Source organism: Canis lupus, chromosome 29 (assembly GCF_003254725.2).
Source record: "Canis lupus dingo isolate Sandy chromosome 29, ASM325472v2, whole genome shotgun sequence".
Classification (NCBI taxonomy): Eukaryota; Metazoa; Chordata; class Mammalia; order Carnivora; family Canidae; genus Canis; species Canis lupus.
In genome coordinates this window covers 7,398,064-7,417,360 of record NC_064271.1, presented here as the reverse complement: position 1 = coordinate 7,417,360, position 19,297 = coordinate 7,398,064, and the positions used below count along the sequence as shown (strand labels likewise).

Here is a 19,297-nt window from a genome sequence, read left to right as displayed (position 1 = left end):
GCACATTTTACATTCCCACCAGCAATGTATGAAGATTCTAATTTTTCCACATCCTCATCAACACTTATTTTCCATTTTTGTGATTCCAGCTATCCTAGTGGGGGGAGCTCTCATTTTAAAAGTAACACATTTTGGTATGTTCATGTTGCCTTCTAAATGATCAAACCCTGATACATTATAAGGGTTCAAGTCTTTAGATGGACTAATTAGCATATGATGTAATTAAAGCCTGTATCATTGTATGGTGACAGATGTCAGCTACACTTGTGGTGAGCACAGCATAACATACAGAATTGTCAAATCACTGTTGCACACCTGAAATGAATGTGGCATTGTGTGTCACTAATACTTCAGTAAAAAAAAATAAATAAAGCCAGATTGTGGGCTTAATGTGTGTTGTGCTTCCCTTATGTTACCATAGCAGGCCTATATTTCTCAAAAGTAAATGCTCTTGGTTACAAGGGAATTAAATTAGACTAAATCTTCCATCCCTGGAGGAGTAAGTCAAAATGTATTCCCTGTTAATAAGTCAATCAGCAAGATAATCTTGGCATAAAGACAATGTATAACTGCTCTTGTATATTTGTCTCTCCCTCTCCCTCCATCCCTTTCTTTATTTACTCATTTCCTGTCTCATCTACAGAGGGTTTGAGATGATTTTTGTAAAGTTACATAGTATGAAGTAATGACAAATATCTCTTAAGAATAGAATCAGAACCAGAAAAAATAGGAATGAAGGAAAGAAATCTTGTGTAAAAGATCACGATCATAAGAGCTAGTGTAATTTTTTTTTTAAAGATTTTATTTATTTATTCATAGAGACACAGAGAATGAGAGGCATAGACACAGGCAGAGGGAGAAGCAGGCTCCATCCAGAGAGCCTGATGTGGGACTCTATCCAGGGTCTCCAGGATCACGCCCTGGGCTGCAGGCGGTGCTAAACCGCTGTGCCACCGGGGCTGCCCAGAGCTAATGTAATTATATATCATAAATCTTATTTGATATCAGCTTATTATCTGGAAAAGTTACTAAAAAGAGACATGATCAGTTATACATTTTACCTTCATACTTTTTCTCCTAAGAAGTAAAGTTTTTTTATAGCTCTGAATTTAGAAAACAGTCTTAAGTGGGGCTTTATATAATGGAAGTAAACAGTGTTATAGAGCTATCTGCACTAAAGCATTGGTAACATGAGTCTAATTTTTAACTGTAATGCACTAGTGTGGGGCTAGGGCCATAACATTTGTCACACATTTATGAAATACTTATTTTATGGAACTATTAACTTGAGATATTAACAATTATTATTTTTTAAATCATATTTTTCTTCCATTTGTATACTTTGTTTTCCAGAATACTTACACTGAAGCTTGGGACAAGATATTTACCTAATTTCTGGTAAGTTAAGTGGCTGGTTTAGAGATAAGTGACATAAAGGGATGAAAGGGGAAAGGAGAGAAAATGAGTAGGAAAAATCAGAATCAGAGAGGGTGACAGAACATGAGAGACTCCTAACTCTGGGACAGGCACTGAGGAGGGCACTTGATGGGATGAGCGCTGGGTGTTATACTATATGTTGGCAAACCGAACACTAATAAAAAAATATACAAAAAAAAAGATAAGTGACATAAAATAATTGTATAGGTATCTTTTCAGTTGTTGAACACTTAGAAATTTTAGTGACTAAGATAAAAATGACACTGATAAAAATTTATTATTGCAGAATGTCAAAAGAATATTTTTTTGTAAACCTGCTTATAAAAGACAGTACCCAAAAATATATGTCCTCATTTCCTAAAGAATTGGTTTACTTTTATTAAATCAAATATTGATGCTTTGTTTTGTGAAGAACAGTTATCTCAACATAACCTAGTTTAAGATACATTCAGTATGGTCCACTTAAGATGTAACTCAAATGATTAAGATCAATCCAAAATTTCATTCTTCATTAGGTTTATTTTCCTCTCTCAATTATAGCTTGTGAGTTATTTCAAAAGCTAAACCTGACATACAAATTAAACCTTATAATTTTCACATTGAAGTCTGTAACAAAGTTAACCAAGTTAACTATTAACAATCTACTCATTTTTCATATTAAGAAATGATTCTATGTAATATTAATATAGACTAAAACATTTTTTTCAGCTGTGAAGAGGATAACATTGTATTATGTTTCCCTTCTAGTGGCCAAATTAAAGACCTACCATGACAATGAAGAAAGAGACCGAATTTGTCATTTTCACCTAAAGAAAAATGATAGACAAAAATCAAACCTGTGGTACAGGACAGGATTCTATGCCCTATATGACTTGTCTGATTCACATACTTGAAGAATGGTTTGGTGTGGAGCAGTTGGAGGACTATTTGAATTTTGCAAACTATCTCCTTTGGGTTTTTACACCACTAATACTTTTAATACTTCCTTACTTTACTATTTTTCTTCTATATCTTACTATTATTTTCTTACACATTTATAAGAGGAAGAATGTATTGAAAGAAGCCTACTCTCATAATTTATGGGATGGCGCAAGGAAGACAGTGGCAACTCTTTGGGATGGACATGCAGCAGTTTGGCATGGTAAGCAAGATTACTTTGTGGTCTGTATGTGGCTATTCATGAGTATGGCACTGAAACTGTATCGTTTTCCCATTTTATTGATCGACACTGAAAAATATAGGGGATATTTACTATTTCCTTTTATCTCTTTGCATACATTGTGTATATATAAAAATGTCTTTCTTAACATGAGTTTTTCCAAGCATATTAGTTTCCATTAAACAACCATACAACAGGCTATTTCTATAACCTAAAATATTAAAATTTGTATGTAAGCTATCTAAAAGACTAAGAAACTAGTTAAAGCTGTATAGAAACCTATTTCAAAAATGCTTTAGTTATTTAGAACTTAATTCCATTTTGTTCAAAATAAGTTTGACTTTCCTAGTGTAGAGATTTTTAGGAAAATGAGTATTAACTGATAATATTAAATATAATTAGTATACCAAAATCTACCCATTTCCTGTTTGATTCATTTCAGAGGTCATATGTCTCTTGAATAAATGAATAGCAACAAGTTTTTCTCCAGGATATTCATTCTTTATCATTTGAGAGATTGTGGTGTTCTATATTTAATGATTGGCCGTCTTTGGCTATTACGAAAATTGCCCTCTTGTATAGCCTTTTATCAAGGACTTGATGTTTTTCTTTACCAATTTTTGTCTTAATGGTCATTTTTGTGTTAGGACTATAAAAAAATACATAAAATTCGATAGGTGGGTAACAAAGGTGTACTTTCTATTTCATTTTGAGCATCAGAGTGGTTTCAGAAGGAAGCACAGATTTTGAAATAGATACCAGAGGTTACATATCAGGAAGTATAAGGCTGCTAATAGCAAAAGTCACCAGTAACATGCTTATTAGGCCACTGTGTCATCATTTTAATACTACATGCATTCTTTTTTTTTTTTTTTTTTGAAGAGTGTATTTATTTATTCATGAGAGACACACAAAGAGAGGCAGAGACATAGGCAGAGGGAGAAGCAGGCTCCCTGCGAGGAGCCCGATGCAGGACTCCATCCCAAGACCCCAGGATCACGACCTGAGCCAAAGGCAGACGCTCAACCACTGAGCCACCCAGGTGCCCCTACCACATGCGTTTCTTATAAGTCTTTTTTGAGCACTTATTATGTTATACGCTGTTGAATGCTTACCATACATTCTTTTAGAACTTATGATAGATTCTACATATTGTCCCCATTTTACAGTTTTCCTGTGAGGAAGTTGAAGTTTGTCCTAGGTTTGGGAATTCAGGGTCAAAAGTAGTGGTATTCAGCAGGTTTACAAACAGGAGCCATATGCCTTTGATGTGTTGAATTTTGAATATTACTCATTAATGTTAATGCTCTTGCCAGTCTTTATGCATGGTTGTTTTACGTGAGATAAGATGATACTTCAGCATATCGTGTGTATGCATCTGAGAGACTGCATCTATGTAGACTGCTGTTGGTTCATTGTCTACAGTGACACAAAACTACAGTGGCATTGTTTATAATACTTGTGAATATATATATCCTTCTCTCAAATATACACCCCTATATTTCAGAATATTATATATCCTAAGGAATTTGGGTTTGTGTATATTTCAGGTCACATGATTTAATTTAGATAATTTCAAGCACTAAGCTTATTTTTAATAGAGTATGTAATTTTGAGATTTTTTTTTTGTCTTTCTAAGGTATATTTAAATATGCATTTATGGCTCAGAGGAAGTAAAATACATAGTTCTTAGCCCATTTTAATGTTTTTTTTTTATGGTAACTTAACATTATATTTTATTAGCTAAGTGACACTCTTTTAAAAGTGATTGTTCCTTATTCAACCATAAAAAATGAGGAAATCCTGCCATTTACAACATGGATGGACCTTGAAGGCATTATGCTAAGTGAGATAAGTCAGACAGAGATAAATACTGTATGATTTCACTTATATGTGCCATCTAAAAAAAAGAAAAAACCCAAACTCATAGAAAAAGAGGTCAGACTCACAGTTACCAGAGGCAGAAGATGGGGAAAGGTGAATTGGAGGAGGGTGGTCAAAAGTACAAACTTCCAGTTATTAGATAAATAAGTTCTAGGGATGTAATATACAACACGACTATAGTTAACACTGCTGTTCAATGTATAGTAAAGTTTTTAGGAATAAATCTTAAAAGAGTTTTTACATAAGAAAAAGTTTTTTCTTTATTTTTTTTATCTATATGAGATGATGGATGTTAGCAGAACCTGCTGTGGTAAATCATTTCACAATATATGTAATTCAGACCATCATGCTCTATGCCTTTAACTTATACAGTGATACATACCAATTGCTTCTCAATAAAACTGGAAAAAATGATTTTCTTTGCCCTATTGTTAATGACATATATAAAAGGCATTTGTGTGCATATTTGGATTTTTGTATTTGGTGTCAAATCAGTTTTAATTTATGCTTTTTAAAGAATCTTCAAAGGAATTTTTTAACCAATAAAGGTGTTTATTGTAAAAAAAAAAAAAATGTGACAAAAAAACAAAGAAAATAATGGTCACCTAAAATTTACTATGCAGTTGCATTTTGTTAAAATTGTGGTGTGTTTATAATTTCTTACATGTGTTGCCAATTAGTATTTTTCATGTCACTAAGCCTTACTGACTTCTAATGACTACATGGAACTATATAAATCTTATAATGAATTTAGTCAGTTATCTGCTGAGCTATCATTTATTTATAACTTGTTTACTATAAATTTCTTTGTATAAGAATCTATCCACTGTTTTCTGTTTTGAAGTTGTATTTTATGTCATACTGTATATAATTTAAGTGCTCTGTCATTTTTCAAAAACCTCTTTTTTAAAAAAAAAGATTTATTTATTTGACAGGGAGTACAAGCAGGGGGAGCAGCAGGCAGAGGGAGAAAAAGGAGCAGGCTCCCTGCTGAACCAGAAGCCCTATGTGAGGCTGGATCCCAGAACTCTGGGATCATGACCTGAGCTGAAGACAGACACTTAACCCATTGAGCCACCCAGGCTCCACCCCTCCCCACAAAAATTATCTGATTCTTGTTTGCTGCATACCATAATTCCTATAGTAAATCAAGAAATATTAATTTGAGGTTTCTTAAATACCTATATTTGTAGGTAGTTTGCTTGGTGGTAGGTCAATGAAATCCTTACCCTCAAGTTAGCTTTTCAAACTATTAAAATTTTTGACTTATTTTTCAAAAACCATAATTCCTGGAAAATATGAATATTTTAAAAAGCCGTACTCATAATATTTAATATTTCCCCTGAAAATTAATAGGATGAGAAAGAGTCCTCAGATATCTAAGTGTTTTTGAGCGAAGTAAAGCTATATATTTTAGCACAACTGTAAAGGTAATGAGGACTGTAACTTTCACTTTAGGAAAGTAAGGAATATTTCATTTTGAAGCTTTTAGTAGTTTATCTTGTTTTATTTCATATTTGTTTTACAAGGGAAATTTACTTTATTGTCTGAAAATATGTATGCTCACCTAATGCCATCGTAACTGGTTAAATTCATTGGCAGAATAAAATTTTTGAAAAATATGGTGGATAAATAGTTTGATCATAGTTACCGAGTTTTTTTAATGGACAAACTTTTACTTTATATTCTATTACTTCATAAAAAAATAGATACATTTTATTCACTAAAGGGTCCTATAAATTAAACCATATGTAGCAAGATCTATGGGAAAATTAAATTGAGGTATTAAGAAATATTCCCTCTCTGCTTCAGTTGAAAAAGCATTTCCTTTAATCTCTTCTGTCTTTCATTGGGTGAGGGACTGCCTGAGTTCAAAACCAATGACTGGGGATCCCTGGGTGGCGCAGTGGTTTAGCGCCTGCCTTTGGCCCAGGGCGCGATCCTGGAGACCCGGGATCGAATCCCACGTCAGGCTCCCGGTGCATGGAGCCTGCTTCTCCCTCTGCCTGTGTCTCTGCCTCTCTCTCTCTCTCTCTCTGTGACTATCATAAATAAATAAAAATTAAAAAAAAAAAAAAAAAAGAATCAAAACCAATGACTGGTTGGGTGGCCTTAACAAGTTACGTAACTTCCCCCCGCCCCTTCTCCTCTCTGCCTTTTGCAACAGTTATGATTTTTTAAAACTTTTTTTTTAAATTTAGAATTACAGAGAAGTTGCAAAATAGTACCAAGATTCTTGCATGTTTTTCACACAATTTCCTCTAATGTTAACATCTTATGTGACCATTTATACAGCTATTGAATTAATGATGTTACAATACCATTAACTAAACTACAGGCCTTATTCAAATCTTACCAGTTTTCTCACCAGTGTCCTTGTACCAGAATCCCATGCTGCATTTAGTGCCCTGTCTCCTCCAATATATGATGGTTATTTAGTTAGGTGTTTTGTTTTGTGTATCTTTTATGACCTTCACAGTTTTGAAGATGACTGCTCAATTATTTTGTAGACTCTCAATTTAGATATGATGTTTTCCATAATGTGACTGAAGTTACACATATTTACACCTATTTGACAAGAATACCACAAAAATGATGATGTATTCTTCTCAGTGCATCATATCAGAGGTACATGATGTTGGTATGTCTGATTACTGTTGAAACTAACTTTGATTATGTGGCTAAGGAGGTGTTTCCAGGTTTCTCTACCATAAAGTTGCTATTTTCTACTTGGTAATTGATAAATATTTTAGGGGAACTACTTAAAACTAACCTCCTCAAACAAGATATTTAATGTTTTGAACCTTATTTTCCTCATCTAGAAAATGGGTTGTAAGGATTCAGTGAAATTTCATGTAAAGTGGTATTTAGCATAATTTCTATTGCATACTAAATGTTTAATAAATGTTAGCTATCATAATTGTAGAGTATCTTTTTAAAAAAAGATTTATTTATTTGAGAGGGCGAGAGTACCTTCGTGCAAGCAGGGGGAAGGGCAGCAGGAGAGGGAGAGAATCTTGAGTACACTCCTGCTGAGCATGGAGGCTGAGCCAGGGCTCCATCTCTTGACTCTGAGATCATGACCTGAGCTGAAATCAAGAGTTGGACACTTAGCCAACTGAGCCACCCAGGTGCCCCAAAGGACATCTTCAATAATATGGAAGGCACCAAAATACATTGTCTGTGACTTGTTCATCATTATTATTTTTTAAAAAAGATTTTTATTTTATTTGGGGGCAGGGGGGAGAGAGAGAGCAAGAGCAGGGGGAGGGGCAGAAGGAGAGGGAAAAGCAGACTCCCTGCTGAGCAGGGAGCCCAATGTGGGACTGGATCCCAGGACCCTATGATTATGACCTGAACCAAAGGCAGATGCTTAACTGACTGAGCCCCGCAGGCTCCCCTATCTTGATCATTATTAAGTTCAACTTAACATACCTACTGTGTTCTGTCAGAGTCCCTGGTATTTTCAAGATATTTTTAGGTCATCAAATTTTTTACTATTATTTCTAGTAAGAAATGAATTTTGCTACTTAGTATACAAGCACATACGTATATACTGTTTCATGAAAAGTATATATACTTTCTACAGTGATCTGTTTTATTTTCATTTCTTTCTTATTTAAAAAGAAAAATGCTCATAACTCACTAAAGCGATTTCATAACTCACTAATAGATTATAAATAGCATTTGTAAGTCACAGATATAGCTTAGCATAGACGTATCTGTTGTATAAGTTGTAGTATAGGCCAAGAGCATGGACTTTGGAGTTAGACAAATATGGGTTTGCACTCTGGCCCTACCTGGGCCAAGGGGCCCCACTACTCAAAATATGCCACTCCCTCCCTAGACAGTGGCTGGATGGACAGTGACAATTAATTGCCATTGTGATTACTTTCTCTGAGCTTGTGTTGCTCATCAGACCCCCTAAGGATTGGTGTACTATAGGCAGGAGATGATAGGACTGCGCTTTGGAAGTAACCTTGGGAAGAGAGAATGATAGATTTAAGAGGTTTTAGAAGTAAAACGTACAGGACTTGGTAACCAGGTAAATATGGAGTCTTGACGAAGAGCTTACGTGCCCTAAAGTTTCTACTTTTTTTTCTTTTTAAAGATTATTTATTTGAGAGAGAGCACGTGAAGGGGGGAGGGGCAGAGAGAGAGAAACCTAAGCAGACTCCATGCTGAATGCAGAGCTGGTTGCCAGGCTTCCTCCTATCAAGCTGAAATCATGACCCAAGCCAAAATCAAGAGTTGGACACTCAACTGACTGAGCCACCCTGGTGCCCCGAAAGTTTCTACTTCTGCTAGACAGGGATACATTGGCCAGGAAACATTCCATTGAGACACAGTCATGTGAGTGGAACCATAAAGATGGGAAAGTATTTTTAGGGAGCCACATTTTGCTCAAATAATTCATGTAAGAATCTGTTTAATAAAACTTGATAGGCAATTGGGCTCTAAACCACCTTGAAAATGTTGGACTAGAGTGTTATCTACTGATGCTTTCTGAGCAGTGAGTGGTCTATCACATCTGTGACACAGTTAAATAATATATTTGGATTTCATATTTATTGCCACTGTGGTAAACCATAGTTTTAGTCAATAATTAACTGGATTTTTCTACTTTGAATCAGATGATTTGGTATTATATAAGTACAGTTATTTAATTCTTTTTTTAATATTCTGGAAGGCACGAAGGAACCTCAGGAATATTCTGTGTAGAATCCCTCAAAGAAGTATTTTTTTTTTCTCAAAAAATTTATCTGAGACAGTTGATTCTTTTGGTAACTTGAGACCACCTCATTGATTGTTCTGTAGAGCTAAAAGTCAATCTGATTACTTGAATTAGAGGTAGGTAAATGGAAAGAAATGTTAAAAGCAAACATAATCTCAAAATATTAAATTTGATTTTTAAAAACATTCTTTTAAGTCCATTTGAGATATTACCAAGTACTTTTTCTTTCAATACTAGAATCACAGTTATACTTAATTTCGTCCGTTTGGTGAAGACATTATAAACTACTTTAAAAATGAATTTTCTGCCCTAAAATTTACATTGAAGTCTATATTATTTGAATGTTTGTTTCTTGGCACATCAAATGGGGATAAACTTAAGGAAAGAAACAGTTTCAGGTTTTCATATTCTGGATTTTCCTTTTGTCTCTTACAAGTGAGTAGTGGGATTCTTGGGACAGCTGTTCTGCGTGTGGCAGTGTGGCTTTAGGAGCTTGCTTTCTTTTCTGCTCTAGCCACTTGAGATTTCCTTTCTCTTTACCTTCCTTTTACTCTGAGTCTAATTCTGCCTTTGGCCTCTAAATGCTTGTTTCCCGCCCCCCCTTGTTTTTTGTTTTTTTGTTTTTTTTTGAGAAAGATTTCTCCATTTTTATTTAACTGAATGAATTAGAGTATAAGCCATAGTTGGTGTTTCTTTTATGCCATGAAAAAATAGTAGTAACAAAAACAATTTATCACTTTATAATTTTCTTTCCTTTTCAAAATTGAGATATAATTAACATTCTATCACACTAGGTATACAATGTAGTGATTTAGTATTTGCATATGTGTGAAATGATCACCACAATAAGTCTGGTTAAAATATGAAATGATCACCACAGTAAGTCTGGTTAAAATACATCATCGTACACTATGATGCCACTGTGACAAAAATTTTGTTTTCCTGTGATGAGGACTTTTAAGATCTCTTAGCAATCTTCAAATATACTATAGTATTACTATAGTCACCATGCTGTACATTATATCACCATGACTTATTTATTTTATAACTAAAGTTTGTATCCCTTGACCCCATTTTGCCCACTCCCATCTCCTGCCTTTGGCAACCTCCAATCTGTTCTCAGTGAGCTCTGTTTTTTTGTTTGTTGTTTTTAAAGTCCACATATAAGGAAGATTGTATGGTATTTATCTTTCTCTTTCTAACTTATTTTACTGAGCATAATGCCCTCAAGTTCCATCTATGTTGTCACAGATGATATAAGATATCATTCTTTTTTTATATGTGGATAGTATTCCATTGTATGTATATATGCTGTATCTTCTTTATCCATTTATTCATTCGTGGACACTTAGATTGTTTTTATATCTTGGCTGTTGTAAATAATTCTGTAGTGAACATTGGGATGCAGATGTTGTTTTGAATTAGTGTTTTTATTTTCTTTGGATAAATACCCAGAAGTGGAATTGCTGGATGGTGTGGTAGTTCTATTTTTAACTTTCTGGGGATCCTCCAGACTGTTTTCCCTAGTGGTTGTACTAATTTACATTCATACCAACGGTGCAAGAGGGTTCCCTTTTCTCCATATCCTTGCCAACACTTGTTATTTCTTGACTTCTTAATAATAGCTATTGTAACAGATATGAGATGATAACTCATAATACTTTTGATTTGCATTTCCCTGATTAGTGATGTCATTCATGTACTGGTTGGTATTCTGTATATCTTTGTAAAATATCTGTTTAGATTTTGTCCATTTTTTAAATGATTGCTTTTTTTTGCTATTTTCGAGTTGTATGAGTTCTTTGTATTTTGCATATTAACTGCTTATCAGACACATGATTTGCAAATGTCTTCTCCCTTTCAGTAGGTTGCCTTTTCATTTCGTTGATGATTTCCTTTGCCATGCAGAAGCATTTAGTTTGATATAGTCCCATTTGTGTATTTTTGGTTTTGTTGCCTTTGATTTTGGAATCAGGTGTAAAAAATCATTGCCATGTCTAATGTCATGGAGTTTACTGGCTATGTCTTCTAGTTCTGTGGTTTCAGGTCTTAACATTCAAATCTTTAATCCATTTTGCATTAATTTTTGTGTATGAGGAAGATAGTAGTCTAGTTTTATTTTTTTGAATGTGACCACCCACTTTTCCCAACACTGTTTATTGAAGAGATTATTCTTTATCCATTGCTTATTCTTGGCTCTTTTGTCAAAAATTAATTGACCATATATGTGTGGGTTTATTTCTGTTCTCTATTCTGTTCTGTTGATCTATGTGTCTTTTTTTATTTATTCATGAGAGACACAGAGAGAGAGAGAGAGAGAGAGAGAGAAGGGGGGGCGGGGAGAGGCAGAGACACAGGCAGAGGGAGAAGCAGACTCCATGCAGGGAGCCCAACGTGGGACTTGATCTCAGGTTTCCAGGATCAGGCCCTGGGCCAAAGGCTGTGCTAAACCGCTGAGCCACCCGGGCTGCCCTATATGTGTTTTTATCTCAGTACCATAAGGTTTTGATTACTATAGATTTGTAACATAGTTTGAAATCAGGTAACATGACACCCCCAGTTTTGTTCTTTCTCATGATTGCTTTGGCTCTTTGACATCTTCTGTGGTTTCACAAAAATATTTGGGATTGCTTGTTTCATTTCTCTGAAAAATGCCATTGAAATTTTCATAGGGATTGCATTGAATCTATGGATTGCTTTGGCTGGTATGAACATTTTAACAATATTAATTCTTCCAATACATGAGCATGGAATATCATTCCATTTATTTGTATCTTCTTCAGTTTATTTTATTAATACCTTAGTTTTCAGTGTATAGATCTTTTACCATCTTGGTTAAATTTATTCTGATATTTTATTCCTTTTCATGTAATCTTAAATGAAATTGTTAACTTAATCTCTTTTTTGATAGTTTATTAGTGTATAGAAACACAACAGATGTCTGTATATTGATTTTGTGTTCTGCAACTTTACTGAATTTTATTCTAACAGTTTTTTGATGGAGTCTTTAGGGTTTCCTGTAAAGAATATCATGTCATTGGGCAGATGTGTCTCTCATGAATAAATAATTAAATCTTAAAAAAAAAAAGAATATCATGTCATTTATAAATAGTGACAGTTTTACTCCTTCCTTTCCAATTTGGATGCTTTTTATTTCTTGTTCTTGCCTAATTGTTCTGGATAGGATTTCTAGTACTATGTTGAATAAAAGTAGTGAGAGTGGGCATCCTTGTCTTGTTTCTGATCTTAGAGGAAAAGCTTTCAGTTTTTCACTGTTGAATATGATGTTAGCTGTGGGCTTGTCATATATGTTGAGATATGTTGCCTCTACACTTTGTTGAGAGTTTTTATCATAAGTGGATACTGAACTCTATCATAATGCTTTTTCTGCATCTACTGAGATGATAATATGATTTTTATTCATTTTGTTAATGTAGTGTATCACATTGATTTGTAAATGTTGAATCATTTTTACATCCCTATAATCAATTCCACTTGGTCATAGTATATGATTTTTTTAATGCACTGCAGAATTTGATTTGCTGATATTTTGTTGAAGATTTATATATATATATATATATATATATATATATATATATATATATATATTCGTTCATTAAGGATATTAGCCTGTAACTTTCTTATTTTGCAATGTCCTTGTCTGGTTTTGGTATCAAGGTAATGTTGGCCTTGTAAAATGAGTTTGGAAGAGTTCTCTCCTCTTCTGTTTTCTGGAAGAGTTTGAGAAGGAATGATATTAATTTCTCTTTGAATGTTTGATAGGATTCACTGGTGAAGGCATCCTGGACTTTTTGATAGGATTCACTGGTGAAGGCATCCTGGACTTTTGTTTGTTGGGAGCTTTTTGATTATTAATTCAATCATATTACTAGTAATTGGTCTGTTCAGATTTTGTTTCTTCACAATTCAGTCTTGGAAGGTTGAATTTATCCATTTCTTGTAGGTTGTCCAGTTTCCTGGCATATATTGTTCATATTAGTCTCTTATCCTTTGTATTTCTGTGGTATCAGTATTAAAGTCCCCTCTTTGAGTTCTGATTTAATTTTTTTGAGTACTCTCTTTTTCTTGGTGAGTCTAGCTAAAGATTTGACAATTTTGATTATCTTTCCAAACAACTATCTCTTGGTTTTATTGATCTTTTGTATTGTCTTTTTAGTCTTTATTTCACTTACTTCCTCACTAATCTTTGTTTTCTTCCTTCTCCTAACTTTGTTCTTTTTATGGTTTCTTGAGATGTTGTTGGGTTGTTTATATGAGATTTTTCATGTTTTCTTGAGATAGGCATTTATCACTATGAACTTTCCTCTTAGAACTGATTTTGCTATATCCCATAAGTTTTGTTATGGTATATTTTCATTTTCATCTGTCTCAAAGTAATTTTTATTCTCTTGACTTCTTCATTGACTCATTGGTTGTTTAGTAGGCATTTTTCTTTTTGCTGGGACCAGCTGAGGCTGAGGTCTGTAATGGCACCTGTCAGCAGTGAGATGGGAAGGAAAAACATCTTATGAGTAGAGCCATGATCACATTTCATCTGCTACTCGGGGTATAAGTTCCCACTCTTGTGATAAAATATGCAGGATATTTTCCTCTAAAGCATTGTGGAGCTTACTTAAATCTTTCATATTCTCCACAAATACCAATAGCACAAGATTGCTATGAAAAATGTGTTGGTATAGTAGTGTAAAGGGCAGTAGGCAAGTTAATCTCTTTAACTGGCAGAGAAGCAAGTATGGACAGGACAGGAAGGCAGCTTAAACTGGGTCATGTTAGAAGGAAGCCTTCAGAAACCATCCCCCTCCCCATCTCTACCAGCCTTTCATCTATATCATTTGCTTTGCTTCCCTTGCTGAAACTTGTTCCCCTCACAATGACTTGGAATAGGGTTTAACAAGGAGAGATAAGTGGCATGAGTCTTTAATTTTATTTGTAGTAGAGGAGAGATGTTTTCTTGACTTCTAGTTCAAATTTCTCATCAGTTTTTTTCCTGCATGTAGTAGTTAGATTCTATAAAATCATTTTTGTTTTTGATGAATAAAATGGGTGGAGTTTCTAATGTATAATTTATGTTTGTGAATGAAACAGAAGTTTGCAACATTAGTAAGTTATCCATTTGCATATAACAGTTTATTTATTTAAAGATTTTATTTATTTGAGAGAGAACACAAGCAGAGAGAGCTGCAGAGGGGGAAGGAGAAGCACGCTCCCAGTTGAGCAGGGAGCCCTGTGGGTTTGATCCTAGGACCAAGGATAATGACCAGTGCCAGTGTCGAAGGCAGACGCTTAACCAACTGAGCCACCCAGGTGCCTCTGTATATGTTTAAATGATGTTTTATTTTGCATTGGGTCAAGAGTTTCTTAAGAGTTTTCTTATTTTTATCAATAAATTATTTTAGTATATGTGCTGCCAAAGCACACACTCAATGAATTATTTTATGCCTTTAATTTTACCTTAGATTGTATTATCTCAGGGAATATGTAACTTAATTGATGTCTCCTACCCTGGGCCTCTTCAGTAATCCCCTTTTTCTGTTCATTCCCCTGTTTACAACCTGCTGGTAACAAGTAGAATCTCATACTCCTGTGAAACTACTCTCTATCAAGCTTACACGGAAGGGTCCAGATTGTGCTTTAGAAACTAGTAGTTTCAATAAAGTGTGCTTGATGTTTCACAGATGTGTGTCTCCTTGGATAGCCTTGATTAATAATCAAAAATAGTCTTAAGTTTTAATATTGTCTGTTCGGTTATAACCCAAAAGTTCTTTTTATTTTATAGATTCTATGATTCTAGGATTTTACATGGTTTTTCCATAGAAGGCAATGACTATTGCTTTTATTTATAGACTTTTAAAAAATTAATATTCCAAGTATTGTACAAAGAACTTATTTTCCTACGTCATTTGACTATAAGTGCCTACGTTACTCTCTCTTTAAATATACATTTTTAGTATATATCTCCTACAAACAAGGATGTTCTCCTACTTAATCTCAATAAAACTGTTAAAATCAGGAAATTAACATGGATATGTTACTAATCCTTAGATCTCATTCAAGTATTTGTCTTTCCATTTTCTCATTGTTTTCATAATTTCCTTCTATCTGCTGAAATTTTTTTAAAGATTTATTTATTTTAGAGAGAGTATGCATGTAAGGGGGGGAGGGAGAGCAAGTCTCAAGCAGACTCCATTCTGAGTGCAGAGCCCAATATGGGGCTCGATTTCACAACCCTGAGATGACCTGAGCCAAAACCAAGACTGGGATGCTCAACCTACCATGCCACTCAGGCACCTCCAATCTGCTAAAATTACGAATCTGATTATATATGTATTTAATTTTCTGCTAAGTCCTTTTAATGTATTAACCATGGTTATTTTAAAGTTATTATCTGATAATTTAAACATTTTGGTCTGTGCTTTTGACTTAAACAGTCTCTTGACAATGGATTTTTTTCTTGATGTTTTTTATGTTTCATAATTTCTTTTTATTGAATTCGGGCATTGCTTCTAAAAGAACAGTAGAGAACGAGGTAAATAGTATTTATAACTGAAAATTGACCTTTTTCTGTCAGGCCATTAGTGAATGGGGTAGACTTTAATTCAGTATACTCTGTAGTTAAATTCGGTTTGAGGGGCAGCCTGGGTGGCTCAGCGGTTTAGCGCCGCCTTCAGCCCAGGGTGTGATCCTGGAGACCTGGGATCGAGTCCCACGTCGGGCTCCCTGTATGGAGCCTGCTTCTCCCTCTACCTGTGTCTCTGCCTCTCTTTCTCTGTGTCTCTCATGAATAAATAAATAAAATCTTTAAAAAATTAAAAATTAAAAAAAAATAAATTGGGTTTGAGTTTTGTTGTAGCTCTAGGTAGGCACCTTCAGCACAGACTGCAAAATCCTGCTGCTACCTTTTGCATTGGTATAGGGCCTGCAGTGCCAGAGGGTTTTTCTCCATGGTCCTCCTCCATCTTCAATCCATTATACCTACATCACATTGGGGTTTCTCTTTGCCTTTACTTATAACTCCATGTGAGTCTTGTGGTGAGATGGGGATGGCAGGGGCAACTCTTCAATTTTCTTGGTTTAGCCAGAATTGTACACAGGCCTTGTCTGCCTCAGACTAAGGTGTGAGGCTTTCTCAATGTATCTTTGCCTCTTCCCAGTGGAGGGAAAATGCCTTGTATAGGTGAGAGTATGGAGTTGGCAGCCAGTTCCTTGCTCTTCCTTCCAGTCATAGCAGATCTCTGCTTGATGTTATTTCAGAACCTGGGCTTACTTTCTTCCTCCCAGAGGTGGATGCTTTGGCTTCTGCCTTTTCCTAGCAGTAATGGACCTTTGCTTGGGGTATAATGAGGCAAGGATGAGGGGATGGGTAGTAAGTTCTGTCCTTTCTACCATCAGATATTTTTGCATATGCCCTTTTCTTTGAGGGGATGGAAGAGTTTCCTGTACCTCTCTGTGTTGAGTTTCGCTTTTCCAAGAGAAGCTTCTGAGAAGCAAGTGGGTTTTGTTCTCTATCCCATTTGCAGGGGCTCTCTTGGATCTCTTCCCTGCCATGCCCCTACTTTTTCTTTTAAGCACCTATTGAGGCCTGTGGAGGAATGTTGTTGAGTGTGGACTCTTGTTTGTGTCTGGGATACCCAGGGATTCTACACTCAGTGGTCACCTGTACTTGGCCTTTAAATTTGTTAACATTTCAGTTATTTTCTTGCCTTTTAGGACACCTACATCTTCCTTCCATACTCAGTTTGTCTCTCAGTAGAGGGGCTTGTCACCCATTGGAGCTGTCAGTTCTCCTGATTGAGGTTTCCGACATCCTGCTTTTTCTTTTAGGATGGGAGCAAGGTTCTCTTACGGCTATAGTTTATTCTGGTTTTCTCCTTTTCTATTTTTGTAGCCGCCATCTCCAACAGTGAGACACCAGGCTAACATTATCCTTAATGTGTAGACTTATTTGACCAATCCTCCTGTATGTAACTAACCTCTTATTACTGCTGCCATCCTCTGCCACTCATGGATACATTCTTATCCCATTCGGGCTGATACCCCATACTAGGCCACTGAAGTGTCTGGATGCTACCCTGTAACCCTTATGCTTAATCTCACCCTGGATCCCCTCCCATTCCCACTCAGACCCCAGCATCCTGTTCTAGGCTCTTCTCCTGTGGGTATGCACTCACAACTCTGCTTGAGCTCTGGGCCACCTCCTCACCCTGCCTGAGCTCCAGCATGTACTCCAGGCCACTCCTCCACTCCACACCTGGCGCTGGCTCACCTAATGGCTTTAGGACTGATTTGTGTGGGAACAGATAGTGGGAGAAAGAGGAAGGCTTATGTGCTGTTACAAGAAAAAACTGAGTTTTTGAGTTAGTAAACATCCTTTAGGGTAAATAAACTAATAAATATATTTTAAGCATTTGTGTTTTGTCTTTCTAACAGGTTATGAAGTTCATGGGATGGAAAAAATACCAGAAGAAGGACCAGCACTTATAATTTTTTATCATGGAGCTATTCCTATAGATTTTTACTACTTCATGGCTAAAATTTTTATCCATAAAGGCAGGACTTGCCGTGTGGTAGCTGATCACTTTGTCTTTAAAATTCCAGGTAAACTTTGACTGTAGATAGTGACATAAAAATGTTTAATTAACATAATAAAATTATGTTAGAGTCTATATCCTTGAACTCTCTACTATCATTTGGAAAAGCTTTTTGCCTTTTTAGGGTAACACGCTTTGAACTCTAATTTGGGAGTATCTAATTATGTTATTTACAGAGTATATCCAAATATAAGAATATTATGGTCAAAAATGTTACCTGATTTTTTCTTTATTAACAGGTATTTAGTCATTATTTTTCTAAGTTAAATACTGAACTTCCTCTTTAAAAAAATAAATTGTAACTTTTGCCACACAATTAATTTATATTTTGGCATACAAGGTAGTTGATTTTTCATATGATGAATTTTTCCATGAGATACTGATTTTTGAAGTTTAACTTCACAGGAATTAAAGTTTGATTACTATCAGTATTATAGTAGGTCAAAATTATTTACAGTCAGCCAGGATATATTTTGTCTTCATGTAATAATATTGCTTCAGAAACCCTATCCTAAAGAGTCTATATGTCTTTATTGTACTTGACTTGCCTGCTAGACTTATAACTCTTAAAATTCAGGACTATATCCTTCTTAATTTGTTCATAAAGGCTTTATACCTTTTTATTTTATTTTTTAAAAGATTTTATGTATTTATTTGAGAGAGAGCAAGAAGGAGAGAGATCTCAGGAGGAGAGGGAAAAGCAGGCTCTCCCCTGAGCAGAGAGCAGGACATAATTATATCCCAGGACCCAGGATTACATAATCCTAGGAACCTGGGATCAGGACCTGAGCCAAAGGTAGACATTTAACTGACTAAGCCACCCAGGTGCCCCTATACCCTTTTAAAAAGATTAATTAACCTAATGGTTTCAAACAGAGTTTTTAAAAAGCCATTCTAAAATAAGCTCATTGGAGGGCAGCCCGAGTGGCTCAGTGGCTCAGCGGTTTAGCGCTGCCTTCAGCCCAGGGCATGTTTCTGCAGACCTGGGATCGAGTCCCACGTCAGTTTCCCCACATGGAACCTGCTTCTCCCTCTCCCTGGGTCTCTACCTCTCTCTTTCTCTGTGTGTCTCATGAATAAATAAATAAAATCTTGAAAAAAATAAAATAAGCTCATTGGGAATAAATCTTATTTTCTTTTGTCATTGAATCACCAGAAGTAAGCCAACAAAGTTTATAATATGTCCTCTAGAATAATAAAAGCCAAAACCACCCATCAACCAGAGAGACAAACACCAAGCAGTGAATTAAATAATAGTCTACTCAGTGCCTTTCTTAGACATGGTTAATGTTTCAAGGATCCTTGTGTCACTAAAAGCCATTTGTACTCTATATAAAAAAGTTTTTCTTTAGAAAGCAATATGATCACTTTTATAATAAATTTGAAAACTAGAGAAAAGGAAGACATCATTATAATCTTACCACCCTAACAAAAACCAGTTATCATTTTGATTTATTGTACTTCATTTTTAAT

The 19,297-nt window shown here is 35.2% G+C and overlaps 1 protein-coding gene across 9 annotated transcripts in view; it reads left to right on the top strand.

Annotated features, from left to right (window-relative positions):
- TMEM68 (transmembrane protein 68) overlaps window positions 1-19,297 on the top strand; it is a 48,232-nt gene that overhangs the window by 7,539 nt on the left and 21,396 nt on the right. For 6 of the 9 annotated variants that reach the window (XM_025477755.3, XM_025477760.3, XM_025477754.3 and 3 more), the window contains exons 2-4: window positions 1,354-1,398; window positions 2,185-2,578; window positions 17,664-17,831. In XM_025477755.3, coding sequence (XP_025333540.1) covers window positions 2,254-2,578; window positions 17,664-17,831 — 493 coding nt within the window. In that variant the 5' untranslated portion in view covers window positions 1,354-1,398; window positions 2,185-2,253. Of the gene's footprint in view, window positions 1-1,353; window positions 1,399-2,184; window positions 2,579-8,678; window positions 8,834-17,663; window positions 17,832-19,297 lie in introns of those variants that run through there. The other 3 variants (XM_049103773.1, XM_025477762.3, XM_049103774.1) reach the window with 3 other exon arrangements.